General features: G+C 34.5%; 3 protein-coding genes across 5 annotated transcripts; all 3 read right to left on the bottom strand.

The window, feature by feature from the left end:
- Window positions 1-893: 893 nt before the first annotated feature.
- Window positions 894-4,410, bottom strand: PRK1 (Leucine-rich repeat protein kinase family protein). The gene is made up of 3 exons (XM_011019308.1): window positions 3,065-4,410; window positions 2,111-2,743; window positions 894-1,892 (listed from the first exon to the last, which is right to left on the bottom strand). The coding sequence occupies exons 1-3, from the start codon at window positions 3,861-3,863 to the stop codon at window positions 1,213-1,215; spliced, it is 2,112 nt and encodes a 703-aa protein (XP_011017610.1). The 5' UTR covers window positions 3,864-4,410; the 3' UTR covers window positions 894-1,212.
- Window positions 4,411-4,535: 125 nt separating this feature from the next.
- LOC105120901 (Pseudouridine synthase family protein) lies at window positions 4,536-8,481 on the bottom strand. Of its 3 annotated transcripts, XM_011019306.1 has the most exons (10): window positions 8,215-8,478; window positions 7,970-8,075; window positions 7,670-7,854; window positions 7,264-7,409; window positions 6,767-6,858; window positions 6,602-6,669; window positions 6,329-6,571; window positions 5,573-5,636; window positions 5,275-5,337; window positions 4,536-4,932 (listed from the first exon to the last, which is right to left on the bottom strand). In XM_011019306.1, exons 1-10 carry the CDS (start codon window positions 8,376-8,378, stop codon window positions 4,747-4,749), a joined length of 1,317 nt encoding a protein of 438 aa, XP_011017608.1. In that variant the 5' UTR covers window positions 8,379-8,478; the 3' UTR covers window positions 4,536-4,746. The 3 variants fall into 3 exon arrangements, with proteins under 3 accessions (XP_011017608.1, XP_011017606.1, XP_011017609.1); XM_011019304.1 differs by having other exon boundaries at window positions 6,329-6,669; XM_011019307.1 differs by lacking the exons at window positions 4,536-4,932; window positions 5,275-5,337 and adding an exon at window positions 5,349-5,427 and having other exon boundaries at window positions 5,514-5,636; window positions 6,329-6,669; window positions 8,215-8,481.
- Window positions 8,482-10,755: 2,274 nt separating this feature from the next.
- On the bottom strand, window positions 10,756-13,733 carry LOC105120900 (probable cation transporter HKT6). The gene is made up of 3 exons (XM_011019303.1): window positions 12,341-13,733; window positions 11,248-11,466; window positions 10,756-11,119 (listed from the first exon to the last, which is right to left on the bottom strand). Exons 1-3 carry the CDS (start codon window positions 13,486-13,488, stop codon window positions 10,921-10,923), a joined length of 1,566 nt encoding a protein of 521 aa, XP_011017605.1. The 5' UTR covers window positions 13,489-13,733; the 3' UTR covers window positions 10,756-10,920.
- Between the last annotated feature and the right edge of the window lie 243 nt (window positions 13,734-13,976).

Below are 13,976 nucleotides of genomic sequence, written 5' to 3'. Positions count from 1 at the left end.
ATTGATGATTTTTTTATTACTATTCTACTTTGATTCTTGTATTTTCATGATTTTTTTCTCTCTTTTCCTGCATCACAACTATTGATTAGCTAATATTCAAAAGTATTTAATCAAATAACTTGATTCAAAGGCTTTCACAATAGAAGATAGGAATTGTGAGCGAATCGTGGAGGCATAGGGGATCGGGAAACCAGACAGGTATGATTTGTATGGATCCAAAGCTCAACGCAGCAGCAGCGACGACAAACATGGGAACAAGGCAAGAGGGTGGCAATGGACCTAGTGAGGAGTTCCAAGAGGCAGGGATCACACGCTGTGCTGGTCCTGAGTTAGCCTAACATTTTCCTATTTCTCAGTAGCAGATTCAGCAGCAGGCACAGGATTTCCTGTGTTGTTCAAGAGACCACATTCACTTCCCTGGACCAACTAGGTTTTCCCGAAATACAGTCACAATATGGAATGACTATTCAATCAGGTCGATACTCCAAAGCAACAGCTCCATTCCAGGGCCTTGTACAATATTCAGAGTCCATCATGAAGTAATTGCTGATCAGAGCTGGAAATGGCCGCGGCAGTCATGATACACATCAAGAGACTTACTCGCCAGGCACGGAAGGGCCAGTTTAGATTATTCTTATTAGGAAATCCTGTCTTTAGCTAGGTTTTGACTTTTCATAGTCTGTTTAGTATTGAGCTACAAGAATGGTTTATATGGACTAAATTAACCAATTGCTTAACAGAAACTTGTCACAGCATCCATTACACTAAGTAATCAGATAATTCTGATCCAAGTGAATCCATTTTGTGTGAATGTTCTTGCTATCCATTGTACTGCCAATGAGAAAGAAAAGGCTGTCAAAACCTGGCACATTCAGTCTTGGAGATATATATTATTTCAATGAATTTTGGACTGTCTATTTCATGGATGTTGTAAAAATAATCCATACACCAAATTTTCCACACTACCATAGTAGTACAATCTCTCAATATAAAAATTATAGTAGTGTATTATTTGTTTTCATGGTAGTTATATAGAGAGGTAAGCATGCAAGAGCAAAGACTATTTCCTTCGTTTTTCCCTCTTCTTCATTTTTTTACGCATTATCATCCCCGTAGCTCTTCATTCAAATGCAGAAAATCTTATCTGTCTCCCCCCTCCCCAACTCTAATAGATTAGAGATCCAATTTTAAACTCAACCATGCTCGAGATGTTTAAGAGAAAGTGAATTCATCAGACTTCCCTCTTGAAGATTTCATATCCCCTTCACTGGTATACGACGAGAAAAAATCATCATCACTATCTTTCTCTTTTATTTCTTCAATCCTCTCAAGAACTTCCTTCAAGTCTAACCTCTTCTCCACGTCGGCTTCACAACAACTCAAACCAATCTTCAATAGCTTTATCACCTCACTTTCACTACCACCATTGGGTTTTGTTGGCACGTTAGTCATATCCTTATCGAGCACCACATTAGTCCACTCTTCATAAGGAACAGAATTGACCCAACTTGCCAAATCTTGCTGCTCACTTCCTTTGCCTTGTGGTACGAAGTTTGCTGGCAACTTTCCTGTTAAGATCTCAACTATCAATATCCCAAGACTCCAGACATCTGTCTTCTTGGTAATCCGGCCATGATGCGAGTACTCAGGGGACTTGTAGGCTACCATGAGTTCTTGAGCATTCTCTTGGTTGATAACAGGAACTAGTCCATAATCAGTAAGCATTGGCTCGTTGGATTGAGTGAGAAGAACGTTGGAGGATTTGAGGTGGCCGTGGGCAGCAATGATGTTGGGAAGGTCTTTGTAGAGGTATGCAAGACCCCTGGCTACTCCCTTAACAATCTTCAATCTGCTTGACCAACCAAGGCTTGGTTGACCTAGAGCTTGACGACCTGAAAGGGAATAGATGGCAGCAGAAAGGTCAGAATACAGAAATGTCACACATTATATGAATGAATGGAAAGAAAAAGACGAGGAATGCTATGGACACTTGTGCAAGCCTGGGTAGAGCGATTATCTCCCTCCATCAATGATGGATCACACATTCAATGGATGAAAAGCATCACCATGTATGTTTGGCGACTGTCCAAATTTTGTTCTAGAAGCATACCATGAAGATGAACAGCTAGGCTGCCTTTCTCAACAAAGTCAGTAATCAAGAGCTTCTCTTCCTTCCTATAATAGTACGCCACCAGAGGAAGTAGGTTAGAGTGCTTCAATCTCCCCAGCCTCCTCATATGCTCTTGAAACTCTTCTTCCCCTACATTATTCATCTGCTTAAACCTCTTAACCACCATCATTGTCCCGGAGCTAAGTGCTGCTTTGTATGAGGACCCAAAGCAACCACTTCCTAAAATCTCAGCCGAGGCCTTTAACAAGTCTGGCAAATCAAACTTTTCTCTATCATCCCTCACAAAGGACAGCTTTGGACCCTCACCCTTCCTGCTCCCTACCGAGTGGTCCGGTGAGCTTGATGGGCTTTGGTTTTCTTCCTTGAAACCGGTTTTCTTTTTGAGGTTTGATGGTATTGGTGGTGGAGGTGCTTCTATTGAGCCTGATGCTTGTCTTTGACGTCGACGATGAAGGAATAAGAAAGCTGCAACGATGGCACCTATTAGTAATCCCACAGCTGCAGCAAGGATCACGATTAGTAGCACTGGGGTTTTCTTGGAGTCAGAGTCATGGCCAGCGTTGTCTGTGGTATTACATTCATTTATTGGCGGTCCACACAGACCTTTATTTCCTGCTCAACCAAAAAAGCTATGAAAGTGAACAAATTGGCAAATCAATTGGAAATGTCACCAGAAATTTGAAAAAAAAAAAAATAGTGCTAAGACTCAATTTTGTTATGGTGAATTGATGTGCTCGAGGTGTCAATGATCTAAAAATCTTTATGACAGAAAATCAATGTATAGCCTACTTTTTGTAAGTCTAAGAAAACTCAAGTAAAGATAATTATTTTTTGAAAATCTCGTATCAATCCATGATAATGGCAATAGAGGTTAACACAAGCCACCTATTGCTTGTTGCCATTAATGATCTTTAGGTCAAGAGGGCAACTCACCTGAAAAGGAGCTCAAATCCATCTTGCTGAGGCCTGCAGGGATTGGTCCCTCCAAAGCATTATTTGACACACTGAATGATTGGAGATTGTGTGTAAAATCTGGTAGCTTCCCACTGAATTGGTTTCCTTCAAGCCTCAAAACCAAAAGCTTAGGCAAGGCTACCAATGAGGAAGGAATGGCACCTGTAAACTCATTTTGTGCCAAATACACTTTCTTCAGTTTCAACATGCCATCAAAAGCATCCGGTGGAATCACCCCTGAGAAATGGTTGTTAGACAAATAAATCGATCTCAATGTAACAATTTTCTTGAACTCTGGCATGGGACCATCGAAGTTATTGTTCATGATGCTGAATGTTTTCAAATCTGGCAAACTTTTTAGAATTTCCACATCAATCTTGCCAGCCAATCCCATATTCTCAAGTTGTAAGCCCCAAAGGGACCCTTCAACACAAATTACACCAACCCAATTTGTTGCATTATTTTTCGTGCATGGTGTGGTCTTATCACTCCAGTCTGACAACACAGATGCGTTCGTTAAAGAACGTTTGAACTTGAGGAGGATTTCGGAGTCCGTCAGTCCCAAAGAAGCAACAAAATGGAGGGAGACAAGTAGAAAGACAAGAACAAGTGAGGTTTTATGATTAGAAGTCACGATGCTATAGAGTGGTGGGACGCGCACTGGTGAGGGGGCATGCGCGCCCATTGCAGACATGAATGGCTTCGATCGAGGACTATAATGCTGGGGTGGGAGGGGGTGGAGAGGAAGCTTGGGAAGGTGAAGAAGTTTTGATGGCATAGAAAGAAAGATATGAGAGAGACAAGAGAGAGGAAGAGAATTGGTTTGCTAAGAATAGGAGAGGTTAGTATAGGTTGTCTTACAATAAGCAAATGAAAGAAGGGTTCTGCATAAAGTTCTGACAAAGTCAGATCTCTTTGTTAGAATGCATGAGTGAGATATGGATTTAGACCAGAGATCTCCGGTCTGACCTTCAATTAGACACCAAGCTGAGCCCTTTCCTTTCCTATTTCTGTGTTCAGCATTTCACTTGTGTCAAAACACTTTTTTTGTTATTAATAACATTATCCAATTATTTTCCTCCGAAATCCAGTCTTCCTCCCTTATAAAATGCCTGCTCTGAAGAATTAAAACACAATTTCTGACGGAGACAATTGGTTTTTATTCATTTTTCTTTTCTTCTATGTCCAAAGCAGCTGATAGTTCACATAACCAAGACCTCAAAAATATAAGTTTGTATTTGTCATTTAGTTGCTTTTGCTATTTGAAAAAAACATTAGATTTAAAAGAAGCTGTAAGTTGTGGCTTTTTAGTAACTAAGATTTCAAAAAAAAATAAAATCAATTTCCATTAACCAAACACTTTCAAAATTCAAAGCTGTCTTTGGACAAAAAACAGTTTCAGCCACCTTTCAACATGCTACCAAACAGCAAAGTATGCAAAGAAACAATATTGGTTATAGAAGTCATAACATATATATTTGAAAGAAAAGAAGAAGTCAGGACAGAACAAGATATGCAAAAAATAGCATGTAGTGTTTTTCTTTTCTTTTAGTGTTCGCTCAAAATCCTATGATGGTCCAAAGCTCATATGTGCATAACATATCCGCTCAAAAGTAAGCTGAAATCAACACTTCTGTGAAATTGACATGAGATATGATGATCTAGGGAATGAGGCAGTTTCGGGGGTCAAACTCAGTATATCCTACATCAACAAGACATAGGCCGTCTGGGGGTGCAGGTGGAGCAGTAGCACGTCTGCATGTAGCATCCATCAGCTTTAGCAGTGCATCCTCTTGTGCACCTGCAGCTGCTTCCCTTACCGAGGTGGCCACAAGAACCCGAACCATCTGGTAGTAATTAAATTATAAATAGTTAAACAAAGAAAATACGATCCAAAACAAACTGATAATGTTAAAGCATGAGGCCGATGTGGTGTTTGGGATTGGGTGAGAAATAGCCTAACTTGAAAAGAATCGCCATGCATTGCATCAGAGTAAATTAATAAGTGGAGTTTTTTCCCAAAAAAAAAAAAAACTAATAAGTAGATTTGCAAGCTGAAATTTCAAAGTCATGAACTTTATAGTAATTCTAAAGGTGAATCTACAGATTCATTCTATTATTTCCAGGAAATTCAAAAAAAAAAAAAAAATGCTTCCCTAGTGATGGATATGAAATTTTAACTGACAAACCTTGCGTAGGAATCGATTAGCAACAAGCTCAACACACATGACCCTTATCCCTTTCTCATGATCCTATACAAGAAGTAGCGTCATTAGTAATGCATCTAAATGTGCTAGAACAAAGCATGCCAGTTCACACACCCATCCACTAGAATCAAAGCACTGTGATTAAAGGGAGAAAAAAAAAAATTCACAAGAGGTTATGGTGAAAAAATTTACAGGAGAAGGCAATCTGGTTTATCAAAGCAATGTGATTAAAGGGAGAAAAAAAAAGTTTCACAAGAGAGGTTATGGTGAAAAAATTTACAGGAGAAGGCAATCTGGTTTCCGTCGCTCGAGCATGATATAAAAAGCATTCTGTTGGAGGACCCCTGAAACAGAAAAATGCCACTAGTAATCAAATCACAGGCTTCTTAAATAAAATTAAAACAACTGAATATTTCGTCAGTTATTGTTAAATCAACATTTCAGCGAAATAACAGCAATTTCCCATAGATATGACAATGCACATGCCATTTTTTGGCATTAACCCAAAAATTCAGGTTGAGAAAGTGGAAATTTAAGAATAACCTTTTTCTTTTTTAGGTATTTAAAATGACTAACCAAAGCTAACCAAAAACAAAGCTAAAAGCAATGGATGCATGGGAAAGCAATGGATGCATGGGTAAGGGCCAAAGTGATTCATATGGAATTCACTACAGAGAATGTGCTGATGAACAAAATTCATTTAACCAGCATTATATCCAGGAGCTGAAGATTCATTAAGAATCTAAGGTATATTTATAAGATGTTGACATAAAATCCTGTGCACTCTATACATGACGGCATAAACACAGATAAATTTGCTGGCAAGATCAAACCAATAGATTAAAATTTGATTCCTAAATTCGATAGCTGAAGAATACTTCAAGAAGGATAGACACAGATAAACCCTTTATATATTCTCCAGAAGGAACTCAAGCTCATTTATTGAAAGACCAGAACAACTAACAGATCAAAGGCATAAAGGTGCACTTTCCTAGCCTTGAAAGTAGAGAGACTTCGTTTTGTTCTTTATTCTTACACATTCCTCGAAGCTTTGGTATCACGAGCAAACATTTTGTAGGATAATAACTTCCCTTCTAGTTGTTGTAAAAGCTGATTAACCCTGCATACACTGAAACTCCTAGGTTTCTTTGCACCTTCAAGTTCATCCTCATCACTGATTATTGAATTTTCAATATTCTCCTCACTGGCCAGTTCACCGCATTCATTTCTTTGATTTTCACAATTTTCATGAGAAGTAAAATTTTCAATATCCCCCTCACCCTCAATCTCTTCCCTATTTTCTCCATCATTTAAAGGAAATATATACAAATAGCGCCTCCATTTGGCAGAAAAGTTAGGATGGAATGCACGTGAAACCTATAACAAGTTAAAGAACTAATCAGTACCTAGACAGTTAGCTTCTGTTTAGAACAAGGATGAAATCAGGCATTTAGAAGTTTAATGTCTTTGATACCTCAGAAATGGATTCAACCCTGATTTTTCCTGGTGCCACATCGTTGATGGCATCTTCAATTTCATGAGGCTTAACATCTTTTCTCCAAGTATCTGGACATATAATTAATAAAAAACTAAAATCCAATCAATAAAAAGAACAAGTGATGAAACAGACTTTGAAATCCCACACGGTAAATATTTTTGAGGCATCATCCTTGTAGCACCCATCAAAAAATAACTAATTCTGCTCAACTTTAGTCTTCTATATCCACAAAATGTCAACAGAACTTTTTCATCACAGGAAAATTTGAGGCTTTGGATTGAACAAAAAAAGGATCATAAATGGGTTGGAAAACTGACATGACAAGTTTCACAAACTTAGCACACAATATTTGTTGATGTGGCTGGGAAACACAAAAAGTAGTGAAAGAAACAGGCTTTGTGAATAAGAATACTAAAATATTGAATGTATTGTAAAATATAAGGAACTGCAGAAAGATAACGGCATTAACATACAGAAAGAACAAACTTGTTGAAGAGCTGACACTCCTTTGTCAGTGCGCCCAGCAACAAGAGCACAGCCTTCTAATGGTTTACATTTTTCTTTTAGCTGTTGAGCTTTCTTCTCATCAACAAATCTTCCAAGAGACTTTTCCACTAAGCTGAAAGACACGGAGAAGTGAACAGAAGAACATGAAAACAAATCCAAATAAAAAATAAATTTATGAATTCGCTAACTCAATTTCCCTGGATCATTTTAAAGAAAAAAAAAGGTTAATCCAAAGAAATCAAGGACGTAACTATCTGATTTCCTTTGAGACATAATAGATGCAAAACCTCATTACTAGTCGTGGAGAAAAAGAGCAACTTATGAGGCATCACATATTCCGTGTTCAGAACTTGAAACTGGCAAGCAACTCACCCTTGAACGGTATTCAAACCAGGCTGCTTTTGCCAACCATCAAATGAACCTCCATGATATGAAAGCACAATCTTGAATGTTACCCTTGCCCACCTCCCAGACTTATCTACATTTGAAACACCCTCCAAGAATCCAGTTTCATTAGAAACCTCTTCAATTTTATCATCACCATGAACATCATGTGCCTGCAAAAAAATTTCTTTAGCATCAATACAACAAAAAATTACAAGACCACACTGGATGCTTACAAATAACAGAATTTCTATGCTAAAAATCCTTAAGTTCCATAGTGAAAAATACCTGAGTTCCAAACAATTCCAACAATGGCAATTTCCCATTAACACTTTTGGAGTAAAAATCAACCACTTCTTGCCAAGGCCTTGCATACATGAATTGAAAACTCTCCCTAACACCCCCAAATAATCAAAAAACAAGAAAACCAAGTTTAACTTGATTGAAACTGAAAACCCAGTTCGAAAAATATATAAAATCTAAAAAAAAGAGAGGAAAGTTTGTAATAAAGATGAGTTCTTTCTTGGTTTTACCTGGCAGTCCACCTTGAAAACTTGCAGGAATCAGTGTGGTTATATTGGACATAGACTTTGTCGTTTTGAGCTTCCATTACAACTGAGTTTTTAGTAAATCTTCGAGTCTGTTGTTTTGTAATGATTGGAAGTGATTTCAGTGTCTGAAGGGAAGTCCTTAACATGGCTTCGCCATTAAACTCTTCCACTTGAGCTCAAAACATGCGAAAGCGAAAAGCTATGTAAGCGCCGGCCAGTGCTGTCTATAATGACGTCTCTACCCTTGGTGGAAGAAAAATTGACCTACAAATTAGCCCCTTGTATTTCTTAAATGTGCAAAGTTTGCCCTTCTCAAATATTTTTTTTGATAAATTAAACTTTAAAAAAAAAAAAACAAATTAACAATAAGGACAGGGATTTTTTTTATAAATGAATTTTATGCTATTGTACTTATTGATATTCTCATGCTCACTCTTTAATTAATTTTTTTAATGATTAAATTATTTTTAGACAAAAAATAATCAATACTTTTTCATAGTTTTTAAATTGGGATAAATTCATGACAACTCTAAGGATTCAAGTTTAGAAACTATAAGAATGTTAATCTATTTTTTTTATTTTATAAAAAATAAAAAATATTATTATTTTAAAAAATCAACAAATTTTGACGGAATTTTATTTGAGTTTTTTATTAATTTAGATTTTTGTCTAAGTTATATCATATCAATTCTACTTTTATTTTAATTGAAACTCCTCTTGGCTTATGCCTGAAGTATAAAGTTTTAAAACATTGTATTTTCTTATTAATTGAATGATTAAATGTATTTTTCATATCTAATTTATAAGATTATAAAAGTTTTATTTTCATAGCATTCTTTTGTATTAAAATTTGAAATAATGTAAACTATAAATCCAAATTGCTATATAAATTTATCTAAAGGGTAAATTTACTCTTAAGCCATGTTTGTTTTCTGAAAAAATAATTTCTAGAAACCACTTTCCAAACTTTTTTATGTTTGTTTGCTATTAGTAAAGTTGGTCAATAGAAAACATTTTTCAGTCAACAAAAAACACTTTCCGGTTAAACAGAAAACACTTTCTGGTCAATGAAAAATATTTTTCAGTCAAAAACAAATTTGGCTTGGTTTTCAGGAAAATGTTTTCCTTTTTAGCTGTGTTTATTTTCCGGAAAGTGGTTTCCGAGAAAACACTTTCCAAATTTTCTTGTGTTTGTTTTTCAAAAAGTGGTTTATGGAAAATCACTTTCCAAACTTTCTTATGTTTGTTTGCTATTAGGAAAGTTGGTAAATGAAAAACACTTTCCAATCAAGGGAAAATTTGGCTTGATTTTCAGGAAAGTGTTTTCCTGAAAAATTTAGGAGGAAAGCACTTTCCGAAAGTTGTGAAAAATTTAAAAATGTTATTATTTGTTGACTATATCAAATTTGATCCTTAAACTTTTAAATGCTATATATATTTTGTTTTGAATATTTATTTTTCATTTTCATTTTTTAAAATTTAATTTTTATATTAACTTTGGTCCTTATTTTTATAATTGTGATTTGCTTTTCTCCTATTATTTTTTATTGAAATTTTTTATCTATCAAATTCAATCCTCATTCTTTTGATTGTTACTTATTTTATTTGAAATACTTTATGAAATGTTAATTATTATTATTTTAATTTCTTCATCTTTTTTTTTTAGATTTGATCTTTATTATTTTGATTATTATTTATTTTATTTGAGATAATTTATGAAATTATTTTTTTTCAATTTTATTATTATTCAACCTTTTAATTTGTAAGATTTGTTCCTCATTATTTTAATAAACTTGAGAAAAATAAAATATTAATAAATTATTTTCCAGTTCATTTTCCATAACATAACTAAATAATGGAAAATGTTTTCCAGTTCATTTTTTATAACATTACCAAATAGAAAAAAAATAATTTATTTTTTAAGAATTCACTTTAAAAAAAAAATAACTTTTCTGCAAACAAACGGAGCCTTATTCTCTAAATTTGGCAATGTAATAAAAACCATTTTATTATTATTATTATTATTATTAATTTGGAAGATAATTGTAACAAGACATCAAGCCCAAAAGGCTAGAGGCATTTATCCCACAAGATAATACAAAATTCCAACCTCAGCAATTAGTCTCGGAAAAGGAGCATCAGCCTTTAGCCCAATAAAAATACTAACCAAACTTTATAGTTATTAAACTCGTGTTGATTTAATAAAATTAAATGAGAAATCTAATTTGAATTTGATTTTTAATTAAATCAAACAAAATATTAATTTAGCAAAACTTGTCTGCCTAACCTAAGTTTTTAGTGATTCAAGTGCTCAACTAAACTCATCTAACTCAATAATCAAGAAAAAAAACCGTGATTAATTCTAGTTAATCTAATTAGCCTTCCTCTAAATATCCACTTGCACGAGAATTATTAGATATTCTAAGAGTAGCACTCCTCGTTTTGTATAAAATTTAAATCCATTAATTATAGCAATTATTCTTGAATTTTATTTTCATAAAAAAAGGAGTACAACTACTGTAATTAAAAACACTAAATAATTGCTTCATTTATATTATGTACTTCGTTGAATACCTGATCTCTCCTAAAAAAAGAAGAGAAGAATAATTATGCCTCTAATTCGAGGACTAATTAATTATATAAACACGCATGGAGCCACTATATATTGCTGATATTTCCATGTCTCCATCACAAGAGTTTCCAAGCTCTGCCACCATCCATATTGAACTTCTTTAGTCTTCCAAACACCATCACCACTATGAGAATAATCTTCCCCTCATCACTCCATTTCCCTGAGAATCCATAAGATTTGTTCACACAATTACTATTAGGTTGTGTTTGCCTGTCACAACTGTAGCCTGTTGTAAATCCTACTCTTCCATAAGCACTGCAGCAGAAAAAAGAAAAAGAAAAGAATCAAAGATGTTAGTTAGCTAATTACCACATTTATTTCATCAATTATAATTAAAATTGAGTTCAATATCCACAAGGAAAAAAAGGCAAAAATATTTGTACCTGACTACTTCAACGACAATATTCAATACATTGAAATTGAGAGGATCTTCCTTCAGTTTTTGCCTCTCTGTGATGCATACAAGGATGATGAAAATAGCTAAATATGATAGTTGAGAGAACAGTATGTTCTCCGAAAGCTTTTCCCTTCTGTTTCTTTTCTTCTTATATATTTCTTCGTCATCTTTTATGGGGAGGAAAGAAGTATAAGGAGGAAGATACCTGAAAAATAAAATGGATAAAGTTATTTCAATGTATATATTATATTTTCTTAGTAAAAGAAATAATATTTTATGAAGTTGACAACGAAAATAAAATATGAATTCTTTTGGTAAGGTCAGAAGTGGAGTTTTCAAGTCATATAAAATCTTACATTAAAGTCTACCTCAGTAATCCTATGATGATTTCGTATCCTAGGTTACATTATTGGTTTTACAAGTTTGATTAGGATTTTCCAATTATTCTATAAAATAATAATGAAATACAAAGTTATTAAATCCTTACAGCAAATTAACTTGGGTACTTAACCTTCAATCTAAAACCCAGTCTTTTTAAAAGAAAAATCTAGAGATCAATCCAAGTTTTCTAATTAAATTTAAATTGCAGATTGACTCCTATAATTAACTAGAACAACTCATATTTGATTTAATTTAAAATTAATTTAGATTTAATTTTAAGTTCGCAAATCACTAGATTGATCCGATAAATAGAAATTACTTTATAATAATTAAAAAAAAGCCACTTTATAATATAACAAAAATATTATGAATAGAAACTAATTTATAATAAAAAGAAAAGTAAATGAATTGCATATGAGGACTAACTTAATCTACTATTTATCATATAGTTAGTTCATTCCTCACATTTGTTTTAATGATTTATTTAATTTGGACCTTTTCTGATTATGAGGCTGTTCTGTGTACCAATTACCAAAACAACAAAAGGAAAATGGGGAAAATGCCACCTTTCTTAAAGACAAAATACATAGAAACTATAGGTTATCAATTTACGCGTTATTTTAACTTAGATAGAGAGGAAAGAGAACAAGGATTTATGCGTTATTTAAACTTAGACTGAGAGGAAAGAGAACACTTACATCATGATCACAAACAGCACCAAGACAGCTGAGGAGATGGTTGAGAGGTCCACGATGCTTTCTCCAGCATATCTTGCATTCATGGTCTGAAACAGTACTCCTATAGTCTTTTGGTAAGAATTTAGACCACTTAATCCAGCTGAATTCCACTCCATGGAGCAAAATAATATAAATTGAGTGATGATAAACCCAAAAACAGTAACGACCAAATAAGAAGAATGCTGGCTTGGTAGCAAATGAAAATACCCAATTTCACTTGTTTTCTTCAAGAGGTAATTTGATTCTACTCTCTTGAAAAACTTTCCCAGGAACCAAACACAGAATCTTAGGCAAGAGGGAAACAGGGTGTTTCCAAGAAGAATTTGAGGGATGAGGATGAGTAGGAGGCCTGAGTTATTCCTAAAGACCACCATGTTTTCGTTCGTTGGAAGAAAACCACAGTTGGCAAAAGTTGAAACAACGGAAAAGATAGAAAATGTTAGCAAGTTTAGCCCCTTGTTTTTTAGCACTTCTCTTGCACTAGAAACAAGTGCTAGGTAGGTTGAAACTAGGGAAACTCCTAGAACTTGAATAACTATAAAATATCCCAAAACCACAAAACACAAAAACTTGATTGATTTGTACTTCAAGAAATCTACACTACTATCTAATGAAGTTTCATGATTTCCTGATTCAAGATTTTCAAAATCTTGTTTTTCTGTCATTACCAACCCAGATTGGTAAGTGCTAGGATCATTGTTTGCAAGGGAAGAAATTCTGTTTTCCATTTTCTGAAGTTGAGACTTCTTGAAATGAAGTCCAACCATGGAAGTGAAGATTTCTCCACCAATGAGCATTAAAATGGTCAAAACGAGGAGTTGGGAATTGGAGAAAACTTCCATCTCAACAGTTGACATACTTGAAACTGTGGTGGCAGACACGGATGTGAAGAACAGATCTAAGTTCCTAGGCTTAAAAGAATCATGGGTTCTTGGCTTCAAAACCTTCAGAACAACAAAACCAAAGAGAGAAACGGAGAGAAAATAACAAAGTTGAATAAAAAAAGAATTCACTCTAACAAGGATTAGACGGTAGAAACATGACGTTAGACACCAAGTTGAGCTACAAAGATGGTGCGAGGCTTTGCTAAAAGAACAAATAATTGTCATCCTTAATCACTTTGAAAGGAAATTGTAGTATTGTAGTTCACTAAGGAGCAAAATGGGAAGAGGGTCTGTGATTCTATATATAGGGAACGATGTTCATGGTTCACAATTCTTGGCTAGGGAGGTGGTGAAGTTAACCTTGGAACACCACATGGCTACATGTTGAAGCCTATGCCTTTAGTAATTAAGTAAACTGTGGAAGGAAGACAAGCATTTGGGATTAGGGGAGGAAAATTCTTCATTGGATATGGTTGTCGGTTGAGTTGTGGATTAGAGCGTATTTAAGTCTGTCCAATGGTAGAGTGACAAGTTGAACAACACCTCCCCAATAATGCTTGATGCAGGGTCGATAGCATGTTAGCTGGCAAGATATGTGTGGATCCCAACATTATAGGAAATTTGTTTGTTTCCTTGTACCAATTATTGTCCAATTTGGAATCGGATTCCAAATAGAATAGGTTTTTTTACTACACTATATGTATAGTTGCTGA

The sequence above is a fragment of the Populus euphratica genome, unplaced genomic scaffold, assembly GCF_000495115.2.
Source record: "Populus euphratica unplaced genomic scaffold, PopEup_1.0 scaffold31.1, whole genome shotgun sequence".
Lineage (NCBI taxonomy): Eukaryota > Viridiplantae > Streptophyta > Magnoliopsida > Malpighiales > Salicaceae > Populus > Populus euphratica.
This window is presented reverse-complemented; position numbering and strand designations above follow the sequence as displayed.